The sequence below is a fragment of the Myripristis murdjan genome, chromosome 13 (genome assembly GCF_902150065.1).
Source record: "Myripristis murdjan chromosome 13, fMyrMur1.1, whole genome shotgun sequence".
Classification (NCBI taxonomy): Eukaryota; Metazoa; Chordata; class Actinopteri; order Holocentriformes; family Holocentridae; genus Myripristis; species Myripristis murdjan.
Genome location: NC_043992.1, coordinates 41,223,866 through 41,248,865, shown reverse-complemented (window position 1 = coordinate 41,248,865; position 25,000 = coordinate 41,223,866). Strand labels below are relative to the sequence as shown.

General features: G+C 48.3%; 3 protein-coding genes across 4 annotated transcripts in view; all 3 read left to right on the top strand.

Moving 5' to 3' along the window:
• Positions 1 to 10,283, top strand: part of abcc5 (ATP-binding cassette, sub-family C (CFTR/MRP), member 5) — a 31,962-nt gene extending 21,679 nt beyond the window's left edge. For both annotated transcript variants that reach the window (XM_030066535.1, XM_030066534.1), the window contains 9 exons: positions 720 to 1,002; positions 2,086 to 2,272; positions 3,918 to 4,007; positions 4,607 to 4,796; positions 5,382 to 5,541; positions 7,172 to 7,250; positions 7,755 to 7,868; positions 8,156 to 8,320; positions 9,869 to 10,283. In XM_030066535.1, the coding sequence (XP_029922395.1) occupies positions 720 to 1,002; positions 2,086 to 2,272; positions 3,918 to 4,007; positions 4,607 to 4,796; positions 5,382 to 5,541; positions 7,172 to 7,250; positions 7,755 to 7,868; positions 8,156 to 8,320; positions 9,869 to 9,970 (1,370 nt within the window). In that variant the 3' untranslated portion in view covers positions 9,971 to 10,283. The remainder of the gene's footprint in view (positions 1 to 719; positions 1,003 to 2,085; positions 2,273 to 3,917; positions 4,008 to 4,606; positions 4,797 to 5,381; positions 5,542 to 7,171; positions 7,251 to 7,754; positions 7,869 to 8,155; positions 8,321 to 9,868) is intronic.
• The window catches only part of LOC115369788 (NACHT, LRR and PYD domains-containing protein 12-like), a 322,926-nt gene that overhangs the window by 143,508 nt on the left and 154,418 nt on the right, over positions 1 to 25,000 (top strand). The gene's annotated exons all lie outside the window — the stretch shown is intronic.
• rnpepl1 (arginyl aminopeptidase like 1) overlaps positions 15,336 to 25,000 on the top strand; it is a 20,192-nt gene continuing 10,527 nt past the window's right edge. Inside the window, exons 1-7 of the mRNA XM_030066550.1 lie at positions 15,336 to 16,002; positions 16,526 to 17,142; positions 19,298 to 19,438; positions 21,548 to 21,699; positions 22,985 to 23,101; positions 23,423 to 23,658; positions 24,994 to 25,000. The exon at positions 24,994 to 25,000 is cut by the window's right edge and continues 107 nt beyond it. Of these exons, the coding sequence (XP_029922410.1) occupies positions 16,657 to 17,142; positions 19,298 to 19,438; positions 21,548 to 21,699; positions 22,985 to 23,101; positions 23,423 to 23,658; positions 24,994 to 25,000 (1,139 nt within the window). The 5' untranslated portion in view covers positions 15,336 to 16,002; positions 16,526 to 16,656. The remainder of the gene's footprint in view (positions 16,003 to 16,525; positions 17,143 to 19,297; positions 19,439 to 21,547; positions 21,700 to 22,984; positions 23,102 to 23,422; positions 23,659 to 24,993) is intronic.

Sequence of the window (25,000 nt, the reverse complement as noted above, 5' to 3'; positions counted from 1 at the left end):
TTTCAGATATCACTATAAAAATTCACAAGTTGATTACACACACAAAGACAAGAAAAAAAGTCTATTACAAGTTCTTTGAATTATTCTGTTTACACATGCATATCACACATTATCTGATTTGATATGCGCTAATTGGAATAAATGCCAGAACAGATATTTAAACAGTGAATTAAAAAGTTACTATAAATATAGTAACCTTGCATTAAAAGGTTAATATATAGTAACCTTTTAATTCAAGGACAAACTGAGGATACAAAATCAGTCGAGTTTGCTTCTCTTGCGATTTGTCCTAGGTTGACCCCAATTTTGGCCTAAAATTACTGGACTGGTAACCGATCTTCCAGGTTTGACCATCAGCGCCTCCCTGTGGAGAGAACGAGCGCTGCACCGTGACTGTTTTCCTCCAACATGAATGAATGAAGTGGATCTGGACCAAAAAACAAAAACTCCATTTTGAGCTGAAAAATAGTTTCAAGGATGCACACGTTTGCTTGAGATTCATATTATGGGCTCTTATCTTTGAAACTGGTGGAATTACTTTCTTTTGCACAACTGCCACTGTATCTCTACGCTGCGACACCTGGCCCTGTATTCACTCACCTCCCAGGTGTGTTTGTGTGCAGTGAATTAATCTGATAATATCGCTCTGATGGGTCCAGCTCGTGTGTTGGTCAGATCTCTTGGCATGAGCTGACGGCCTGTCTGTCTCTGTCTCTCAGTCGACACCCGCCTGCCCTTCCAGGCTGAGATGTTCATCCAGAATGTGATCCTGGTCTTCTTCTGCCTGGCCGTCATCAGCTGTGTTTTCCCATGGTTCCTGGCTGCGGTGGGCCCGCTGGTCGTCCTGTTCGCCGTGCTCCACGGCGTCTCCAGGGTCTTGGTGCGTGAGCTGAAGCGCCTGGACAACGTGACGCTGTCGCCCTTCATCTCCCACATCACGTCCAGCATACAGGGCCTGGCCACGCTGCAGGCCTACGGCAGGGGGCGGGACTTCCTGCACAGGTGTGGGACTGGGAAACCTTCTGAAACTCAGATTACACAGGAGAGACACAGTTTGACATGAACCATCAGACAAGTTAGACTGAGGTTTCACTGATCAGTTTATTGTAGCAGGAAGTCATTTTTTATTTCAAACGGCCAACTTTGGTCTCCAGCCTGAGGAAGAGTGATGGAGCCCTCGGTCCACAGCGTCATATCTGCTCATTCATGTAGAGCTGAACGGGCGCCTGGAGGTGTTTGGAGGTGTTTCACTTCTCATCCCAGAAGCTTTTTCAGTTCAGTTCTTCAGACTGGTGAGGAGCCCCAGGTGTTTCACCTGTGTGGGGACGTTACCTGGCTCATTAGTGCTCCTCCCTGCTGTGATGACCGTCGTTAATGTCGTTAGGGTCACCTGACACACGTTAGGGTCACCTGACACGCATTAGAGTCACCTGACACGCGTTAGGGTCACCTGACACACGTTAGGGTCACCTGACACGCGTTAGGGTCACCTGACACGCGTTGGCAGGGTGGCTGCTGGGTTTGGGTTTACGAGAGGTAAAAGGCGAACGGTTCCACTTCCTGTGAGGGGATGACAGGACGGTGTTGCAGGTTGAAGGCAGGTGGTGTGTGAGACGTCCTCCTCTGCTGGAAGATGGTTGCTCTGTCCCCTCTTTCACTCCTCTTTCCCATCATCTGTCCATAATGACCTGATAGTTCCCTCCGGGAGTCAGGTGACCCTAACAACGCTAATGACGGCGGTCACAACCAGGAGGAGCACTAAAGGAGCCGGTGACCTGGATGAAGTCCCACACAGGTTAAACACCTGGGACCCCCCAGCTGTCTGACCCCCCAGCAGAGCAGCACGTCGAGGTCCTGTGTGATGAAAGCAGAGGGATGAGAGAAGCTGTGTGTACAACATTAAAGCTGCTCTCGGCCACATGTTGCCGTAAAGCTGGCAGTCGTCTTCTCAGTGTAAACAGGAAGTGATGCTGCAGTAAAAAGTGAAAAGTCTTGTCGTGTGAAAACCATGTATGACCAGTCAAAAATGATTAGCTGTTCTGCAGACCTCCAACATGGCCGCCTGTGTGTTGTGTGTGCTTCCAGGTACGAGGACCTGCTGGACCAGAACCAGGCTCCGTTCTACCTGTTCAGCTGTGCGATGCGCTGGCTGGCCGTGCGGCTCGACGTCATCAGCGTGGCTCTGATCAGCGTCACCGCTCTCATGATGGTGCTGATGCACGGGCAGATCCCGCCCGCCTACGCCGGCCTCGCCATCTCCTACGCCGTGCAGGTAAGCCGACGCCGCTGTCATCCCTGACACCTACAACATACAGCAACTCTCCTCGTGACAGGAAGTGTGTTGTTGACCCCGCCCTCATCTCACGGAGCTCTGAGGAAAACAGCGGCAGTCTGGAGAAGTTCAAGCAGAGCAGCTGGTTAGAGACGGGTGGAGACTGGCTCATTAGTGTTCCTCCCTGCTGTGTTCCTCAAACAGCCTCAAATTAATCTTCAATAAAACTGCAGTAGCAACAACGTCACTGGTCTTTGCTAGCTACACGCAAAGAGAACTCTAAAAACAACATTTGACCTCAAACATCTTTCACACCTGAAACTCAGTCCCTCTTCCAAGCCCCTCCCACCTGAGATTAGTGCTGAGGTAGCCACGCCTCCTTGAGGTGATTGGTTGTTCAGTTTGAGTGAACGAGATTCCAGTTCCAGGATTTTTTCTCAGTGCCGTTACTTTGGCTCAGAGTCTCCGGACGATGGAGATTCATCCACATTCTGAGTCGCACACAGGTCTGATGAAGATGAAGATGATGATGATGAAGATGGTGATGATGATGATGATGGTGATGATGATGGTGATGATGATGATGAAGATGATGATGATGATGGTGATGATGGTGATGATGATGGTGATGATGATGATGATGATGGTGATGATGATGGTGGTGATGATGATGATGATGGTGATGGTGGTGATGATGATGATTATGATGACGGTGATGATGATGGTGATGATGATGGTGCTGCTGCTGCTGATGATGGTGCTGATGATGATGGTTATGATGGTGATGATGATGGTGATGATGATGATGATGAAGATGATGATGATGATGGTGATGATGATGATCATGGTGATGATGATAATGATAATGATGGTGATGATTATGATGATGGTGATGATGATGATGATGGTGATGATGATGGTGGTGATGATGATGATTATGATGGTGATGATGGTGATGATGATGGTGATGATGATGATGATGATGATGATGATGATGATGAAGATGATGATGATGATGGTGATGATGATGATAATGGTGATGATGATAATGATAATGATGGTGATGATTATGATGATGATGATGATGGTGATGATGATGATGATGGTGCTGCTGATGATGATGGTTATGATGGTGATGATGATGGTGATGATGAGGATGATGATGATGATGATGATGAAGATGATGATGATGGTGATATTGATGATGGTGATGATGATGATGATGATGATGATGATGATGGTGATGATGATGATGATGGTGATGATGATGATGATGATGAAGATGATGATGGTGATATTGATGATGGTGATGATGATGATGATGATGATGATGATGTTGATGATGATGATGATGATGATGATGGTGATGATGATGATGATGGTGATGAAGATGATGAGGATGATGATGATGATGATGATGGTGATGATGATGATGATGGTGATGAAGATGATGATGGTGATGATGAGGATGATGATGATGATGATGATGATGGTGATGATGATTGTGATGGTGATGATGATGGTGATGATGATGGTGATGATGGTGATGATGATGATGATGATGGTGATGATGATGATGATGATGATGATGATGGTGATGATGATGATGATGATGATGCGGTGGCGGTGCGTGTCTCTGTGTCAGCTCACAGGTTTGTTCCAGTTCACGGTGCGTTTGGCCTCTGAGACTGAAGCTCGCTTCACCTCTGTGGAGAGGATCCACCAGTACATCCAGGTACACACACACACACACACACACACACACACACACACACACACACACACACACTGGGTTTCACAGTGTGCTGATGGTCAGGACAGACGGACGGAGCACAGCAGGACCTGCAGGCGGTGTTTCAGCCTCCTGAGCTCACAGAGTCAGAACCAGACACTGGATCTCGTTATATAGAGATAAAAAACATAAAAACATGACAGTGAAGGTGACTGGAGGTCAGAGGTCACCCTCCTTTTTATTTACCTTCACATCACCGGTTCTGCCTCACACCTGATGACATCAGAGGGCGAGACTATGAATCAGTAACACCTCAAAATTTTAACACGAGGTTTGTTCCAAGCTAAGGAACGACATGTTAACTTCTCACACAGATTGGACCACGCCCACTTCCTCCCAGGCCACGCCCACTTCATTTTTATGCAGTTTCTCCAAAGGGGGCCTTGTGGGGTGTCGTTTGACGTTTGGCCACGCCCACCTCCTGTTGTGCTCTTTAATACAGATCATTCGTTTGTTTTGGTTAGATCTTCATCTCAAAGCTGTTGCTGCTAGAAGTTTTCAGTTTTCAGTTTTCTGTCTGTATTCCTGTGTGTCTGTCCCAGTCTCTGTCCCAGGAGGCCCCGGCCCGGGTCAAAGGTCGCGCTCCCCCGGTGGACTGGCCCCAGCAGGGGGAGCTGGTGCTGCAGGAGGTGGAGATGAGGTACCAGGAGAACCTGCCGCTGGTGCTCAACAGGGTCTCCTGCTGCATCCGACCCAAGGAGAAGGTCGGCATCGTGGGACGCACCGGCTCAGGTGGGACGGCGCCGGGGGAGATCCTCCGCTGGAAGCAGTAAAAACACAGCAGCGTCCTCAGTAACATATAGCTCAGTGTGGACAGTAAGAGGAGTCGCTGTGAAGAGCGACTCCTCTTAGAGGCCTCAGTGCTCCACATCCTGTTGGCGAGTTCAGGGCTTTTCAAAGTAAGGGGTCACCTTGTGAAAGGCATTGGTGATGCTCACAAACATTCAAACTCAAGAAATCTGATCCAGCATCACTGATCTGACCTTTAAATACATCATTTTAACCGTTTTACATATAGTTGTCTGGTCATATTAAAAAACAGTACTTTTCAGGTTATTTTCCTGTAATTTTTACTCATTTCTTGTACATGTTGTGGATCATTTTTAGCCAATTTCCTCATCGCCTTTTTCATGTTTTTGAAAGAAATTGAAAGAAATTCGCAAAAAGAAGAAGAAAACTATATAAAACAATGCAATAACTTTATAATTATTAACATGATATATCCCTCCTATCTGTCTGTCTGTCTGTCTGTCTGTCTGTCTGTCTGTCTGTCTGTCTGTCTGCCTGTCTGTCTGTCTGTCTGCCTGTCTCCTGCAGGGAAGTCGTCTCTGGGTGTGGTGTTGTTCAGGCTGGTCGAGCGCTGCGGCGGCTCCATCATGATTGACGGCGTGGACATCAGCGACATCGGCCTGGCCGACCTGCGCAGCAAGCTGTCCATCATCCCTCAGGAGCCGGTGCTGTTCAGCGGCACCATCAGGTGGGACCACCTGGCCACCTGGCCCAGTCTGGACTCTTAATCTCATCATTTACAGGCCTTGGAAATAGGGGTGTACAGCCACTGCACTATTTGTATTCAGGTTCGGATTCGGGAAGAAAGCGGAAGTGGGCGCACTAGAGACTTCCGCCGAGCTCGCCGGCTAACTTCGGGTTTAGCTCTCGGCTAACTAGAATAAAATCATTTAATCTTGTGGCTCTTCTAGACTTTCCAAACGTGATCGGACTGAATGGATCAAATTCTGCTGTGAAACGAGTCGTTTGGCGTTTGGGGCGGTGGCGCTCAAAAACATGTATCCACCGTTTTATAGCCGCTTCTTTTCCCGTTACCGTCTCTGAGGAAAATGCTTTGTGGGCCACAGAGCGTCACGTGATGCTGCAGTTCCACGTTTGGCCACTAGGTAAAACTGGCTTCAGTGCACGGCGCTGCTCCTGGGGGCTCGGCTCTACTGAGTAACTTGTTGAGACCCTGGAAGCATCAGGCGGTGAGCACTTCCTGTCTGATGGAAAAACCAAAGTGTGGCAGCGTCTCAGATGTGATCGGCTCAAAACACACAGCAACATGTTTTTGTGACGTTTTGTTTTAATCTCTTGTAATTGGCTCAAAATCAGCCTCAAAACACGCATCCAAACGTTTTTTTTCCTTTAGAAAAAAACTCCCGGATAATGAGGAGAAACTATTCAGGATCAAAGTGTTATTCATGGACTTCTGAATATCAGGTTCGGGTTCGGGTACATACCTACTGGGAACATTTCCGTGAAAAGTTTGGAGAAGGTACACCTGAAGTCCAGCGGGCACGGACGCACCGCATCACGTCAGCGGGCGTTTGTTTTAGTTTGTTTTTAGTTAGTTAGTTAGTTTGTTTGTTTGTTTGTTTACCTGCTGCGCCCACCCTGCTGGAGCGCCACCTAGCTGTGTACAGTAAGAAACACAGAAATAAAAAAATCCCCGGCAGCGTTTAGCAGACCACCAGAGTCCCACCACGTCTGAGCCTGGTGTGTCTCAGCCCCTTAGATTAAACTAGATTAGATCAGATTAAACTATGTTTGATTAGATTAACCAAGATTAGATTACATGAAGCTAGATTACTTTAGATTAGATTAGATTAGATTAAACTAGATTAGATCAGATTAAATTAGATTAGATTACATTAAACTAGATTAGATCAGATTAAACTATGTTAGATTAGATTAAACTAGATTAGATTAGATTAGATTAGATTACATTAAACTGTATTAGATTAGATTAAGATGTATTACATTAGATTAGATTAGATTAAACTATATTAAATTAGATTAAACTGTATTAGATTAGATTAGATTAAATCAAATTAGGGTTAGAAACAGGTTATATTAAACTTTGTTATATTAGACCAGATTAGATTCAACTAGATTAGACGAGATTAAACTAGATTAGATTAGATTACATTAAACCATATTAGATCAGATTAGATTCAACAAGATTAGATTATACTAAACTTTATGAGATTAGATTAGATTAGTATTAGCCATGTGTTGATCATCTATGTGTAGAGCAGCACAGTGACAGTTATCTGCCTGTGTGTGTGTGTGTGTGTGTGTGTGTGTGTGTGTGTGTGTGTGTGCGCATGCAGGTTTAATCTGGATCCATTTAGCCAGTACAGAGAGGAGCAGATCTGGGATGCTCTGGACAGAACGCACATGAAGGAGTGTGTGAGTCAACACACACACACACACACACACACACACACACACACACACACACGTAAATTCATATGAACCAGACAGAAAACACACCACAGCATCACAGTGTCATATCACCTCAGAGGATCCAGAGCCGTAATGGAGAAATCTGTCTGTCTGTCTGTCTGTCTGTCTGTCTGCCTGTCTGTCTTTCTGTCTTTCTGCCTGTCTGTCTGTCTGTCTGTCTGTCTGCCTGTCTGTCTTTCTGCCTGTCTGTCTGTCTGACTGTCTGTCTGTCTGCCTGTCTGTCTTTCTGCCTGTCTGTCTGTCTGTCTGCCTGTCTGTCTTTCTGCCTGTCTGTCTGTCTGTCTGTCTGCCTGTCTGTCTTTCTGCCTGTCTGTCTGTCTGCCTGTCTGTCTTTCTGCCTGTCTGTCTGTCTGTCTGCCTGTCTGTCTTTCTGTCTGTCTGTCTGTCTGTCTGTCTGCCTGTCTGTCTGCCTGTCTGTCTGTCTGTCTGCCTGTCTGTCTGTCTCAGATATCACAGCTGCCTCTGAAGCTGGACTCAGAGGTTGTGGAAAACGGAGAGAACTTCTCAGTGGGAGAGAGACAGCTGCTGTGTGTCGCCCGAGTCCTGCTGAGGCAATGCAAGGTGAGACAGACAGGGAGGGAGGGAGGGAGGGGTCAGAGAGAGAGACAGGGAGGGAGGGGTCAGAGGGAGAGAGACAGGGAGGGAGGGGTCAGAGAGAGAGACAGGGAGGGAGGGAGGGTCAGAGAGAGAGACAGGGAGGGAGGGTCAGAGAGAGAGACAGGAAAGGTGACATGAGATCCAGCTAAGCCCAGCAATCTGACACGTAATTGGCTGAAGCCATGGCCCGCTGTGCTCTGATTGGCCGGCTGCGTCCCGCTGTGCTCTGATTGGCCGGCTGCGTCCTGCAGGTGCTGATCCTGGACGAGGCGACGGCGGCGATGGACAGCGAGACGGACGCTCTGGTCCAGGAGACGCTGCGCAGCTCCTTCCAGCACTGCACCACGCTCACCATCGCACACCGCCTGCACACCGTGCTGGGCTGCGACCGCATCCTGGTGCTCAACCAGGGACAGGTACCACACCTGGACCACTACTGCAATATTTATACTGCATCTACAGGGACAGGTACCGCACCTGGACCACTACTGCAATATTTATACTGCATCTACAGGGACAGGTACCGCACCTGGACCACTACTGCAATATTTATACTGCATCTACAGGGACAGGTACCGCACCTGGACCACTACTGCAATATTTATACTGCATCTACAGGGACAGGTACCGCACCTGGACCACTACTGCAATATTTATACTGCATCTACAGGGACAGGTACCGCACCTGGACCACTACTGCAATATTTATACTGCATCTACAGGGACAGGTACCACACCTGGACCACTACTACACCTGTACTACTACTACTGCACCTGTACTACTACTGCAATATTTATACTGCATCTATAGGGACAGGTACCACACCTGGACCACTACTACACCTGTACTACTACTACTGCACCTGTACTACTACTGCACTATTTATACTGCATCTACAGGGACAGGTACCACACCTGGACCACTACTGCAATATTTATACTGCATCTATAGGGACAGGTACCACACCTGGACCACTACTACTACACCTGTACTACTACTACTGCACTATTTATACTGCATCTACAGGGACAGGTACACACCTGTACTACTACTACTGCACCTGTACTACTACTGCAATATTTATACTGCATCTACAGGGACAGGTACCACACCTGGACCACTACTACACCTGTACTACTACTACACTATTTATACTGCATCTACAGGGACAGGTACCGCACCTGTACTGCTACTGCACCTGTACTACTACTGCACCATTTATACTGCATCTATAGGGACAGGTACCACACCTGGACCACTACTGCAATATTTATACTGCATCTACAGGGACAGGTACCGCACCTGGACCACTACTGCAATATTTATACTGCATCTACAGGGACAGGTACCGCACCTGGACCACTACTGCAATATTTATACTGCATCTACAGGGACAGGTACCGCACCTGGACCACTACTACACCTGTACTACTACTACTGCACCTGTACTACTACTGCACTATTTATACTGCATCTATAGGGACAGGTACCACACCTGGACCACTACTGCAATATTTATACTGCAGTACTGCACTGCAGTATAAATAGTACTGCACTGCAGTATAAATAAGTATCAGTACTACAGTATCAGTACTACAGTACAACACCAGTTGATACAGTATCAGCACTATGATTTTCAAAGTAAAAGTGAGCTGTGTGTGTGTGTGTGTGTGTGTGTGTGTTTGTATGTGTTTGTATGTATATGTTTGTATGTATGTGTGTGTGTGTGTGTGTGTGTGTGTGTGTGTGTGTGTGTATGTGTGTGTGTGTGTGTGTGTGTGTGTGTGTGTTTGTATGTGTTTGTATGTATATGTTTGTATGTATGTATGTATATGTGTGTGTGTGTGTGTGTGTGTGTGTGTGTGTGTGTGTGTGTGTGTGTGTGTGTGTGTGTGAGGCTGCCAGGTGACCTGCAGCTGTGATGCAGTCAGAATAAAGGTGTGTCTTTATCTGATTGGTCCAGGTGGTGGAGTTTGACGAGCCGGCCAAACTCCTGGCCAATGAGAACTCCCGATTCGGCTCCATGCTGGCTGCTGTGGAGAACAAGGTCTCAGTGAGAGGATGAGGTGACCTCTGACCCCGCCCCGTCAGCCTCAGCGGAAACAACAACACCACCGCACCGAGACTGGCGGCCATGTTGGACACACACACACACACACACACACACACACACACACACACACACCACAAGCTGCTGCAGCTGCTTCAGTTGCACTTGACTGGCTCTCCAGGTTCTGCTGGTGGAAGCAGCAGGTTGGAGTTTGTGCTGTAAATGAAAAGCCTTTACCTTCAGCCTGTGACATCACACCTGCTCTGCTCCAGGGTCCTGCCTGTCTGTCTGCCTGTCTGTCTGTCTGTCTGCCTGTCTGTCTGTCTGTCTGCCTGTCTGTCTGTCTGTCTGTCTGCCTGCCTGTCTGTCTGTCTGTCTGTCTGTCTGCCTGTCTGTCTGTCTGTCTGTCTGTCTGTCTGTCTGTCTGCCTGTCTGTCTGTCTGTCTGTCTGTCTGCCTGTCTGTCTGTCTGTCTGTCTGTCTGTCTGTCTGCCTGGCTGTCTGCCTGTCTGCCTGTCTGCCTGTCTGTCTGTCTGCCTGCCTGTCTGCCTGTCTGTCTGTCTGTCTGTCTGTCTGTCTGTCTGTCTGCCTGCCTGTCTGTCTGTCTGCCTGTCTGCCTGTCTGTCTGCCTGCCTGTCTGTCTGCCTGTCTGTAGCACAGTGCAGTCAGTCAGAGCCGTGCAGGCTGCCGTGCAGACGGCCTGGTGGGTTAGTGCATAGATATCTATAATAAAGGCCTTTATTATAGATATCTATGGGTTAGTGGACACGCGGCTCAGATTTCTTCTTCTTCTGTTCTTTATCCTGCGGTCCCTCCCTCCTGCCGGCGGTGCCACACCGCCCCGCAGAGGAAGCACTGCAGGGTTCACCGTCTTTTTCTTTAAAAGCAGAAATCTGATCCTTGTTCCTGGTGCTAATTTGGATTTGCTAGTACAGCACTGATGTTTTTTTATTATTAATATTTTTTTATTTTAGTTTAGGTTAGGTTTGGGCATCAGTGCTTATGGCTAATATTACGTAGAGTAGAGATTGAATGTAAGCTAATGAGAAATTCTGTCGCTGTACTAGGAAATGCAAAGTGGCATCCCTGGCAGGCGTTAGCGCTTAGCGGCTAGGCTAACGTCACGTTAGCGCGGGAGGCTAACGCGGTGGAGCGGAGCGAGTGTGAGACAGGCGGAGAGAGGAGGTGCTGTCGCCGTCACTGTACTGTATATTCTGAACTAATAGAGGAAATGTGAGCTCTACATGTAGCTATATTCATAGCAAAGCTCTGGGTTCTAGGATCTGTAGAAGCTCTGCAGGCTCTGCGTGCGACAGAGCTCTGTGTCACGTAATAATTATGTGTCGCCGTCATCACTGACTTACTGTTGCTTTTTTGCAACAACAACAACAAGAAAAACATTTTGTGTATATTAATCTGTTGGTGTCCTGTGAGCCTGCAAACTGTAAACACCAGGTCCACGCGGCGGCGGCCATGTTGCCCCCCCGCCGCCGTCCTCCTGCGGTGCTGCTGTGCTCCAGCTGCTCGGCAGAGAACCACAGAGAACCACAGAGAACCACAAGCTGCTGAGGTTCCACCGCCTCCTGACCGAGGAACAGCTGAGGAGACGACGCAGAGACAAACTCCTGAGGGACGGCGGCTCAGATTTCAAAATAAAACACCAGATTTGATCAGCTGTTAGCTACAGCAGCTAACCACTAGCCACTTCCTGGCTAACGTTAGCATCCAGCCACTTCCTGGCTAATGTTAGCATCCAGCCACCTCCTGGCTAACGTTAGCATTAGCGTCACATGACAGGAAAGCAGGAACTGAACAGTGAAATCTCAGTGAACATGGAGACTCACTTATTAAAAACTAACTGTGTTAGCAGGGTAACATTAGCAGGATAACATTAGCAGGGTAACATTAGCAGGATAACATTAGCAGGGTAACATTAGCAGGGTAACATTAGCAGGATAACATTAGCAGGGTAACATTAGCAGGATAACATTAGCAGGGTAACATTAGCAGGATAACATTAGCAGGGTAACGTTAGCAGGGTAACGTTAGCAAGGTAACGTTAGCAGGGTAACGTTAGCAGGGTAACATTAGCAGGGTAACATTAGCAGGGTAACGTTAGCAGGATAACATTAGTAGTGTAACATTAGCAGGGTAACGTTAGCAGGGTAACGTTAGCAAGGTAACGTTAGCAGGGTAACGTTAGCAGGGTAACGTTAGCAGGGTAACGTTAGCAGGGTAACGTTAGCAGGATAACATTAGTAGTGTAACATTAGCAGGGTAACGTTAGCAGGGTAATGTTAGAAGGGTAACGTTAGCAGGGTAACGTTAGCAGGTTAATGTTAGGGTAACGTTAGCAGGGTAACGTTAGCAGGGTAATGTTAGCAGGGTAACGTTAGCAGGTTAATGTTAGGGTAACATTAGCAGGGTAATGTTAGCAGGGTAATGTTAGCAGGGTAACGTTAGCAGGGTAACGTTAGCTGTCCTGCTGCGTTCTCATGTTCTGCGGAGCTCAGGAAGGTTCTGTCACGTTCTCTCGGGGCCTCACAGTTTAACTCCAGGCTTTAGCAGCTGGGCGTAAAGGAACGTGTCCAGCTTGTTTGTTCATATTTCAGAATAACTGACTCCGTTCCTGACGTATCAGGTGACGCTGTCAAGCAGTACCCTTAGCCAGGAAGTGGCTGAATGCTAACGTTAGCTGCTGTAGCTAACAGGTGATCAAATCTGTTGTTTGACCTTGAAATGGGAGCCGGCGTCCCTCTGGAGTTCCTCACCGCAGCCGAGACGCCGTGTGAATCTGGCCAACACAGACCTGGGTCCTTTTACCTAACCTTTATTTAAACAGGCTTGCCAATCAAGAACAAACACTTCAATCACATGGGTGACCTGGCAGGATGTGATAGGCTGCTTGGGGATGGAAGGGGAGGGGCTTATAGGAATTAGAGATTTAACTGCCAGATGTTAAATGGCTCCTTTATTGGCTGGAAATTGATCAGCGGCTGTTTCAGAAGCACAGCTGATGAGAAACAAACGGTCACATGACCCCTCCCTCTGCGTTTCCTTCTTCCTGATTGCAGCGTAAACCATGATGATGATGATGATTTATTTTGGAGCAAAGCGCCTGACGTCACTTCTTTCAAATCAAGCAGGTCTTTCTTGCTGCCTCTCAGTCGGTTCCATCCTGTTGGTAGTTTGACTTTATTATTATTATTATTATTATTATTATTATTATTATTATTACTTTGTTATTATTTATTTAGTTCTATCAGTGTCTGCTGCTGCTGTGACGCTGTTTAATAAAATAAAATAAAACAAAATAAACATGTTTCTGCAGGATCAGCTCATGAACAAACAGGGAAAGTTTAAGGGTTTTTTTTTTTTTTTTTGGCGATGGAAGCTTCTGTTCTGGACCAATCAGCATGTCAGGTCTCACAATGTGAGCCAATCAGAGATCAGCACTGTTACTGTAATGACAACCTCCAAACAAGCCTTGTAGAGTGTCTGTCTGTCTGTCTGTCTGTCTGTCTGTCTGTGTTTTTCTAACAGCCTTATAGCATGACTTGATAACTGCCTTGTCGGGGGGTGGGGGGGTGGGGGGGTGGGGGGATTCTGGTTTCCAATATTGTCAATAAACTATTTTAAGATGAAGAGTTGGTCTCAGAGTGTTTTGAGTCATTTTCTTGTCATTTCTGTCTGTGTGGGGGGGTCATTTTGTGTTCATTTTTATTGTACTTTAATTTTATATAAAATAAATAATTATAAATTTTTCTTGGGTTTTTAAAAATTTCTTAGCAATGTCCTTTTCATGTCTTTGGCTTAGCTTATTTTGTTTAAACTCATTTTCTGATTTTTTATTTATTTGTTTTAATTTTTATTTATTTATTTGCTAATTTACCAAAAGATTTGCTTTTTTTTTTTTTTTTTTTTTTTTAGTAAATTTTCTGGTCTTTTTATGTCTTTTTTTTTTTTTTTTTTACTAATTTTTTTTTAATCAAAGGGTTAGATGCTTGAAATACATGTGAAGCATTTAAACAGCAGATTTTTGCACTTTTTAAAAAAAAAAAAAAAATCATTTATTTATTTATTTATTTATTTTTACTAATGTTCTGGTAAATTTTTGCTAATATGATAATGCCCCCCCCCCCCCCCCCCCCCCCCCCCCCTCCCATGTGGGGTGTAATATTCTGAGAAAGAAACTCAGAATTTCTGAGGTTAAAGTCATAAATTTCCTTTTAATTTTGAATATTTGAGGCAATTTTAATACTTTTTTGCAATTTTTGATTTATCTATCTGTATTAGAGAAATGATTGATGGGAGTTAAGACTTCATTTTTTTTTTAATGTTTTCATAATATTAATTGCCAGGATATTTTTATTACTATTGTTGTTATAATTGTTTAGTCATGGTACCATAGTCAAAAGGTGGTTATGAGAGCAGTGGGCAAACAGATGATTATTATTTTGCCATCAATAAATCAGCAGCACATGAGCTTCTCAGTTTACAGCTGTGTGTGTGTGTGTGTGTGTGTGTGTGTGTGGGCGCTTCAACCAGAAGAGAGGAGCTTCAGTCGCTGTGGCGCCCCCCTCAGGACAAACAGTGTAATTTTGAAAATGCAGCAGTGGAGCAGACAGGGAAGCAGACAGGAAGACGTGCTGTTAAATGCTAAAATAATAATAATAATAATAATAATAATAACAATAATAATGAAGAGAATAAACTTTATTTGTAGAACAGACACGCTTTACAGAATTCAAATACAAACAGCAAACGATAAAGAAATCAAACCGGAATTTGGAAAAAAACAAAACAAAAAAAAAACAAAAACATAAATGAATGGCTGGAGGATCAGTCACCTGATCTCACCAGAATAATCTGAAGATGCAGACAGACAGACAGACAGACAGACAGACAGACAGACACACACACACACACACACACACACACACACACACAGACAGACTGTATGTGGTGTTACTCTGCCAAAACACAAGCTGGAATACAGCCAGAGAGCTACATGAAAGGGGATAAAATTGGAATAAAATGTCAAAATCAATATAAATGAGAAAAAGTGAGTGAGAGAGAGAGATTTTCCCCTTTTCCATCGTTTGTAGTTTGTTTTATTTTGTTTATTTATTACTATTTTTCATTTTATGCTTTTTTTCTCCAATGTAACACCAAAACACAAGCTGAAATATAACCAGGGGACTCAGTGAAACTGAATAAAAACTGAATTAAAAGTCAAATCAATGTTGGCACAACAAAACAAAAAAGACGGCGTGTGTGTGCGTGTGTGTGTGTGTGTGTGTGAGCGTGAGTGACCTCTAACCTGCAGCAGATAATTGGCTCGCCAGCGCCCCCCACAGGACGCTAGAAACTTTTCCTGCTGTTGTTACTTCCTGTTTTTTTGCCCGGAGCCGAGCCTCCTCCTCCTCCTCCTCCTCCTCCTCTTCCTCTCATTTCCACTCATTCTGCTCTGGAAACTCCATTATTATTTTCTCCATGAAAACTCACACAAACTGACAGCCGACCAGCGGCCCGGCGGGGAGAATCCGGATCTGCGGCCGGGCAGCAGGCGCGGGGAGCCGGGCAGACTTCACAGCAGGAGCCGCCGGTCTGCCGCCTCGCCTCGGTCCTGATGGATTTTACATAGAGAGTTATTCTCCGAGCCACTCCTTTGACACCAGAAGAATGTCCTCCTCTCTGCCCGCTAATGTCCGCTAAAGCCTCCCGGTAATTAGCCCGCTGCTGGAACCGGGTGACCGGATAAAAACGGTGAAGTTAGTCGGTGCTCGTCGTGTTGCTGCGGTCGCTGCTTTGACCTCCGCCGGCCGACCCGTCCTGCCGGCGGGCTGGACGCCGTTTCCTCCGCCTGGAAAACACCTCCGTGCCTCTGACACCGAGCTAAGGCTAGCCCGGCTCCCTGTCAGACAGCCGCCTGCTCCGGGACAAGCAGCCCGGTCCGTCCCGGGTCACCTCCTCGGTGGCTTTAAAAAGCCCGTTTGAGACCCGAGTTTTCCACCAGGAGTCGGTCCCGGTTCACACCCGCTGCAGGTCTGGATTCAGATTAATCGGGCTAATTAGATTTTTCCCATGTAAATTAGCCACTTCTGGTTTCAAACGGGGCTTTGAGTTGGATCAGTCCGCGTGTAAAAAGCTTCTAGAAGAAACTTTTTCATGTTGTGGACCTCCAGGTTGACTCTCAGTAAAGTCGCGGACCCTTCTATCAACAGATATTTTGGTTTGTAGCTACATGAAGCATTTGAACACAAGAGTGAGATCTGACCTTTAAATACATCATTTTAAAATAACTATAAATATAGTTTTCTTGACATTAGAAAAAGTGTGCTTGTTTTCATTTTTTATGGATGTTCTGGTGATTTTCTTCTATTTTTTCTCCTGAATATTCACTAATGATCCCGTAATTTTTTTCTCAATTTGATAATTGCTGTTTTTCTCTCTTTTTTTTCTTTTCTTTGAAAGAAATCAGTTTAAATTTTGCGGGTGTTGAGGAGTTAAATGGTGTAGATGTCAGTTTCTAGTCAGTTGAATTGCAGTGAAATTCCTCCTCATTTAGCTGAGGACCCCCGGGCTGCAGCCTGCGGGCGGCTGCGGGTGTAGTCGGGTGTGGGTGTGCGGTCCTATGGTCACCGGAGTGTCGGAGGCGGTGCGTCGCAGGTTCAGCCCGCTGTGAGGAGCCGCTGCAGGATGGCGGAGCTGCATCAGAGACCCACCTCGCTGTGCTGCTGCCGTAAAGTCCTCCCCGTCTCCGGGGGGCGCTGCGGGGACCCCGGCGGCACCACCGGGCCGGGCGCCGGGCCGGGGCGCTGCTCGCCGCTGGTGGACGTGGCCTCGGCCTCCAACTTCCAGAGCTTCCAGCTGCGGCACGTCCACCTGGACCTGCGGCTGAACTTCGCCGTGAAGGAGATGAGCGGCTGGCTGGTGCTGGACCTGCTGGCCGCCCGGCCCGGCGTGCAGACCCTGGTGCTGGACTCGCACCCCTCGCTGCTCATCCACTCCATCGACTGCAAGGTGCCCGGCTCCGGACAGGACGCGCCCGTCTCCCTCACCTACCGGGTCGACCCCTTCACAGACTACGGCTCGTCGCTCAACATCAGCCTGCCGGCGGCGGCCGCCAAGCCCAACAGGATGTTCCAGATCACGGTCCGCTACACCACCACAGACGGGCCGGCGGTGAGCAGGCACACACACACGCACGCACGCACGCACACACACACACACACACACACACACACACACACACACACACACACACACACACCCAAACACACACACACTTGAAAGTCCCTATGAGGTGACCTCACATGACCTCATGACCTCCACTTCCTTAAACAGTGACGTCACCCTGCTCTAGTTGCTGGAAATTAAAATTTCAGCCAATAAAACCTCCACAAGCTTTTAAACGTCCTCTCTCATCCACCTTTCCCTTCAAAATAAAAGCATGCTTCTCTCCCAAACTGAGATCCTGTTGGTTTGCACCTGAGAGAGATTCTTCCCTGCACCATGCCCCGCCCAAACTTCCTGTTTCAACATCAAATCAACAGGGTAAGAGGTTCCTTTCATGGGGTCCTGAACTCCTCAGAACCCTTTGAAACCTGAGCAGGTTCCCCTGATTTCTCCCAAAAACACAAAGCTAATACACAAGACATGACCCAGCAGTTATCTAGAAATCAGGAAGAAGTTACAAGGAAAGGTCCCGAAAATCAGCAAAAAGAAAAAACCTAAACCTGAAAATGACCACAATGCAGCGCTGCAGCCTCCGTAGACCACAATGCAATGCTGCAGCCTCCACAGACCACAATGCGACGCTGCAGCCTCCGTAGACCACAATGCAACGCTGCAGCCTCCGTAAACCACAATGCAACGCTGCAGCCTCCGTAAACCACAATGCAATGCTGCAGCCTCCACAGACCACAATGCGACGCTGCAGCCTCCGTAGACCACAATGCAGCGCTGCAGCCTCCACAGACCAGAATGCAACGCTGCAGCCTCCGTAGACCAGAATGCAACGCTGCAGCCTCCGTAGACCACAGTGCAACACTGCAGCCTCCATAGACCACAATGCAGCACTGCAGCTTTCACAGACCACAATGCAGCACTGCAGCTTTCACAGACCACAGTGCAACGCTGCAGCCTCCGTAGACCACAATGCAGCGCTGCAGCTTTCACAGACCACAATGCAACGCTGCAGCCTCCGTAGACCACAGTGCAACGCTGCAGCCTCCGTAGACCACAATGCGACGCTGCAGCCTCCGTAGACCAGAATGCAACGCTGCAGCCTCCGTAGACCACAGTGCAACGCTGCAGCCTCCGTAGACCAGAATGCAACGCTGCAGCCTCCGTAGACCACAGTGCAACGCTGCAGCCTCCGTAGACCACAGTGCAACTCTGCAGCCTCCGTAGACCACAATGCAACGCTGCAGCCTCCGTAGACCACAATGCAACTCTGCAGCCTCCGTAGACCAGAATGCAACGCTGCAGCCTCCGTAGACCACAGTGCAACGCTGCAGCCTCCGTAGACCACAATGCAACGCTGCAGCCTCCGTAGACCACAATGCAACGCTGCAGCCTCCGTAGACCACAATGCACTGCTTAAAGGAGACGAGTTGGGTCGAGGGTGACTCTGTTATTGTCAGCTGGAAAAGCTCTAAAGCTCTAAAGCTCTGGCTCTCCTGCTGCTGCGAGCGGCGAGTTCAGGCCTGTGTTCTAGGTGTTGCTGAAAGGCATTCTGGGAAACGCAGGGAATCACTCGGCAGATCAGGGAAGACGAGGAAGTCGAGGAAGAGTCGGCTCACTGAGGAGGGAACGACAGAGCGTGATGAGGAAATTAGTCCTGAGTGTTTTCACAGACGCATGTGGAGAGGACTGGGGTGTTTAGTGTGTGTGTGTGTGTGTGTGTGTGTGTGTGTGTGTGTGTGTCTGACACATGGGGCAACACAAACCCATAAAACAGGAACTGAAAAGGATCAAACACTCGCCGCTTTGTCATCTGTTGCCATGGAGACGCCATAGAAGAATTGTTGAGGTTCATCATCAGTCTGGCAGCACTGTGTGTGTGTGTGTGTGTGTGTGTGTGTGTGTGTGTGTGTGTATACGTGTGTGTGTGTGTATGTATGTCAACTGTCTGGATTAAAATACATTCATACACATCCAGGTGTTGCAGGGACGTCAAACACCTGCTTCTTCTTCTTCTTTGTTTTCTTCTCCTCCTCCTTCTTCAATGAGTTTTTGTTGAAAGTGAGTTTTGAAAGTGAGATTAAAAACCTGATAGTGTGTGTGTGTGTGTGTGTGTGTGTGTGTGTGTGTGTGTGTGTGTGTGTGAGAGCAGATCTGGTGGCTGGACTCGGAGCTGACCTGCAGTCAGTCTCGCCCTCTGGTCTTCACTCAGGGTCACTCTGTGTGTAACCGCTCCTTCTTCCCCTGCTTCGACACGCCGGCCGTCAAGAGCACCTACACCGCCACCGTCCGAGTGAGTGACCTCTGACCTCTGACCCCTGACCTGCACCACATGCACCGACTCAGATTATACATTATAATGTGAAGTTATGTGACGCCGCTTTGCATCGTGGGGCGTCAGTGCCATTTTTGTGAAGGAACGCAAATGTAAACAAAAGGATTGGGAAAACGAACAAGAAGAACATGAGAAAGAATAAGAGCTAGGGGAGGAGAACAAGAAGAAAGAAAATGAAGGAGGACCCTACTTTGACAAACTCAAATTAAACGCAAAGCAAAGGCACACAGAGAAAGTAAGTGCTGAGCGGTGTTGATCCACACGTTTTGACCACCAGCAGTCTGGCAGCACTCTCAGCACTGCAGATTGGCCACCAGCTTTATGGAGATCTGCACTGAAGTGTTTGATTTCCAAAGGTGTGGGTGATGGTGTGCTGATTTTCCTCAAGCCAGGCCTGATGTCGTGACGAAGCAGCAGAAGTGTCGTTTATTTGATGTCCCACCGCAGCATGCACTCTGTTGACATGACTAGATAGATAGATAGATAGATACTTTATTCATCCCGAAGGAAATTCACAGTTTTCAGCAGTATCCACAGAGTACAAGATTAAGTAAATAAAAAATAAAGAATAAAAGATGACACTCGAGATCTAAAGATCTAAGTACCCCAAAAAAATTGACCACGATTGATGGCAGGATGGCTACTGATGGGCTCTTGCGGCGTTAGAAGAAGGACCCTAAGACTGTGTGATTGCCTTCCCTTGCTGACAAAGTCATTGGCAGCGATGACGCTGACGACTAGGCAGGACGCAGTGTGCAGGTTTGTCTGACTGTCTTCACTTCTCTGCGCCGAACAGTCGCTTCCACTTCGAAAAGCGTGTTCTCGCAGTTCTCCGGCTTGTGAATGAGCAAATCTCACACCCGTCCACCGCTGAACTGCTCATGGGCTTCTAAAGATTCATTGGTTTTGAATTCTTTTAACGTATATGCACTCGGTCCAAAAACGAGATGGTTCACAGTGTCGGGATAAGTCGGTGGAGGGAGCACATCGGGGTCGTCAAAACGTGTGGATCAACACCGCTCAGCACTGTCAGTTTCTCTGTGTGCCTTTGCTTCACTTCGTTTAATTTGAGTTTGTCAAAGTAGGGTCCTCCTTCATTTTCTTTTTGCTTCTCCATCTCTTTTTCTTCTTGTTCTTCTCCCCTAGCTCTTATTCTTTCTCATGTTCTTGTTCATTTCCCCAATCCTTTTGTTTACATTCACGTTCCTTCAAAAATGGCGCCGACACCCAAAATGCAACGTGACGTGACGTCACCTTCACATTCTTCTTTCTATACTGGGATTGGTCGGTTTGTTTTAAATCACATTAGATTAGCCGTGCTTCTCAAAATTTTTTTCAACAATGTTCCTCATTTGAAATATATTTCCCAGTCCAGCTCCTCCTGACCAGTTCAGCCTCCTGTGGTCAGAGGCTCAGCCCAGCACAACACCCAGAATATAATCTGACAAACACCGGCCAGATAGAATAAAACAACCAGCTCACACCGACACCAAGAACAACTCAGCTGAGACCAGCAAACCCACTCTGGAGACCGAGCTGGCACTAAACTGAGCTGGTGACAAAAATTAAAAACAAAATAAAAATAAGAACTAATGAAAAATACAAAACTATAAGAACTCTGGAGCCCTGTAATGTGACACTGACACAGGGCTTTATTGTTCTGTACGTTTCTTTGCTTGTCTGTACCTGTAAAATCTGCCAAATTTGCATATTTAATGAGTTTTGCAGATTTAAAGGATTTTTAAAAACATTTTTGTCCCACAGTTCATATGCTACCACGGTGTCCCATATGTCAAACTGTGTGGAATTATGCGTTAATTACATAGATTAAATGACAATCACACAGACCTCCACTGCATGTATCAGTCAGCCAGTGTGTGCAGGAGAGACTCCACTCAGACGTCGAAATGCTCAAAGTGCTGATCCTACAGTTCAAAACCAAACTCATCACACATTTTCTCCAGGAAATGTTCCTTTTCTCAAATGTTATATTGTTATAGTGTTGTTACTGATGTTACTGATGTTGTTGTTACTGATGTTGTTGTTGTTGTTGTTGTTGTTGTTCAGGTCCCGGACGGTGTGACGGTGCTGATGAGTGCGTCTCGCAGTTCCTACTCCAAGCAGGACCGAGTGTTCCAGTTCTCCATGGAGTTCCCGGTGCCGTCCTACCTGGTGGCGCTGGTGGCCGGAGAGCTGCAGCACGTGGACGTCGGCCCGCGGTCAGCACCTCGCTCGCCCCGCACCTCGCTCGCCCCGCACCTCGCTCGCCCCGCACCTCGCTCGCCCTGCACCTCGCTTGCCCCGCACCTCACTCGCCCTGCACCTCACTTGCCCCGCACCTCGCTTGCCCCGCACCTCGCTCACTCCACACCTCGCTCACTCTGCACCTCACTCGCTCCACACCTCACTCGCCCCGCACCTTGCTCGCCCCAAACCTCGCTCGCCTTGCATGTCGCTCACTTACCCTGAACCTCACTCGCTCTGATCCTCGCCCACCCTGCACCTCATTCACCCCGAATCTTGCTCGCCCCGCACCTCGCTCGCCCCGAACCTTGCTCGCCCCGCACCTCGTTCGCCCCAAATCTCGCTCGCCCCAAACCTCGCCCCGCACCTTGCTCAGTTACCCTGCACGTCGCTCGCCCTGCACCTCGCTCGCCCTGAACCTCGCTCACCCTGCACCTTGCTCACCTGGAACCTCGCTCGCCCTGATCCTTGCCCATCCTGCACCTCGCTCACCCCGAAAGCTGCTCACCCCGCACCTCACTCGCCCCAAACCTCGCTAACTTACCCTGCACCTCGCTCGCCCCAAACCTCGCTCACTTACCCTGAACCCCGCTCGCCCAGAACCTTGCTCACCTGGAACCTTGCTCGTCCTGATCCTCGCCCACCCTGCACCTCGCTCGCCCCGCACCTCGCTTACTCTGCACCTCGCTCAACCCACACCTCGCTCGTCCCAAACCTCGCTCGCCCCAAACCTCGCTCGACCCAAACCTCGCTCGCCCCAAACCTCGCTTACTCTGCACCTCGCTCAACCCACACCTCGCTCGTCCCAAACCTCGCTCGCCCCAAACCTCGCTCTCCCCAAACCTCGCTCTCCTCACACCTCGCTCGCCCCGAACCTTGCTCGCCCTGCACCTCGCTCACTTACCCTGAAGCTCGCTCGCCCTGCACCTCACTCACGCCGAACCTCGCTCACCCCACACCTCGCTCGCTCCGCACCTTGCTCACTTACCCCGCACCTCGCTCGCCCTGCGCCTCGCTCTGTGGCCACACGGCGGTCCACATGGCTGCAGTTTCCTGTGCCTCGCTCTGAAAGCGCACCGCGGCCCGAACACGCTGGCGAAGCGTTTTGGTGGCGATGCAGAATAATTGATGTTTTCGGTGACAGCAGAACGAGCCTCGGCTGCGTGTGTTTTGTGTGTTTTGTGTGTGTAGCTGCCTTCACAGAGGTTACACAGAGTTGACCTTTGACCCGTCTCCTCCTCTCCTCCAACCCCCTTGCAGGAGCCGGGTGTGGGCGGAGCCGTGCTTGTTGTCGTGTGCGGTGAACAAGCTGGGTGGCAGCGTGGAGCGCTGGCTGGGCGTGGCTGAGGACCTGTTCGGGCCCTACCTGTGGGGCAGGTGAGGCGGAGACAGGGGGATTCTGGGAGCTCTGTGTGGAGTTCACTGCCGCACGATGACCTGGGAAATATGACGGCCACGCAGCCAGAGGTGGCTAGTTTGAGTCCCTGGATAACCTGGGAAAATGTGGGCAGGAAAAGAGAATAACACTCAAATACTGCTGGGATGCCGTTTAGCATGGCACCGAACCCCCAACCTACTACTAGTACTTCTACTACTACCACTGCTACTATTACTGCTCCTATTACTGCTATTGCCACTAATACTGCTGCTGCTGACCAGGTCAACTTTATTTTGGCTGACTCAGTGGTTGATCCTCAGGTGTGACATCGTCTTCCTCCCCCCCTCCTTCCCCATCGTTGCCATGGAGAACCCGTGTCTGACCTTCATCATCGCGTCCATCCTGGAGAGCAGAGAGTTCCTGCTGATCGACGTCATCCACGAGATCGCACACGGCTGGTTCGGCAACGCCGTCACCAACGCCACCTGGGAGGAGATGTGGCTGAGCGAAGGACTGGCGACCTACGCCCAGCGCAGGATCACTACTGAGGCCTACGGTACGAGTACTACTACTGGTACTACTACTGATACCACTGAGGCCTACGATACGAGTACTACTACTGGTACTACTACTGATACCACTGAGGCCTATGAGTACTACTACTGGTACTACTGAGGCCTATGGTACGAATACTACTACTGGTACTACTGAGGCCTACGGTGCGAGTACTACTACTGGTACTACTGAGGCCTACGGTACGAGTACTACTACTGGTACTACTACTGGTACTACTGAGGCCTACGGTACGAGTACTACTACTGGTACTACTGAGGCCTATGGTACGAGTACTACTACTGGTACTACTACTGATACTACTGAGGCCTACGGTACGAGTACTACTACTGATACTACTACTGATACCACTGAGGCCTACGGTACGAGTACTACTACTGGTACTACTACTGATACCACTGAGGCCTACGGTACGAGTACTACTACTGGTACTACTACTGATACCACTGAGGCCTACGGTACAAGTACTACTACTGGTACTACTACTGATACCACTGAGGCCTACAGTATGGGTACTACTACTGGTACTACTGAGGCCTACGGTACGAGTACTACTACTGGTACTACTGAGGCCTACGGTAGGAGTACTACTACTGGTACTACTACTGATACTACTGAGGCCTACGGTACGAGTATTACTACTGGTACTGCTACTGATACCACTGAGGCCTACGGTACGAGTACTACTACTGATACTGCTACTGATACCACTGAGGCCTACAGTACGAGTACTACTACTGATACCACTGAGGCCTACGGTACGAGTACTACTACAGGTACTACTACTGATACTACTGAGTCCTACGGTACGAGTACTACCACTGGTACTGCTACTGATACCACTGAGGCCTACGGTACGAGTACTACTACTGGTACTACTGAGGCCTACGGTACCAGTACTACTACTGGTACTACTATTGATACCACTGAGGCCTACGGTACGAGTACTACTACTGGTACTGCTACTGATACCACTGAGGCCTACGGTACGAGTGCTACTACTGGTACTGCTACTGATACCACTGAGGCCTATGCTAGGAGTACTGCTACTGATACTACTGAGGCCAACGGTAGGAGTACTGCTACTGTCACTACTACTGATGCTACTCCTGATACTACTCCTGATGCTATTGAGACCAATGGTACAAGTAGGAGTACAAGCACTACTACTGCTAGTAGTATCATTACTATATTTAGTAATACTAATCATGATGAGCTGGGACTGATACAGGTACACAGATAGGGATTACCACTGAGGCAGTGGTAGGAGTTTTAGTAGTACTACTGTTACCATGTAAACACCGTCCCCATTCCCCAGGTGAGGC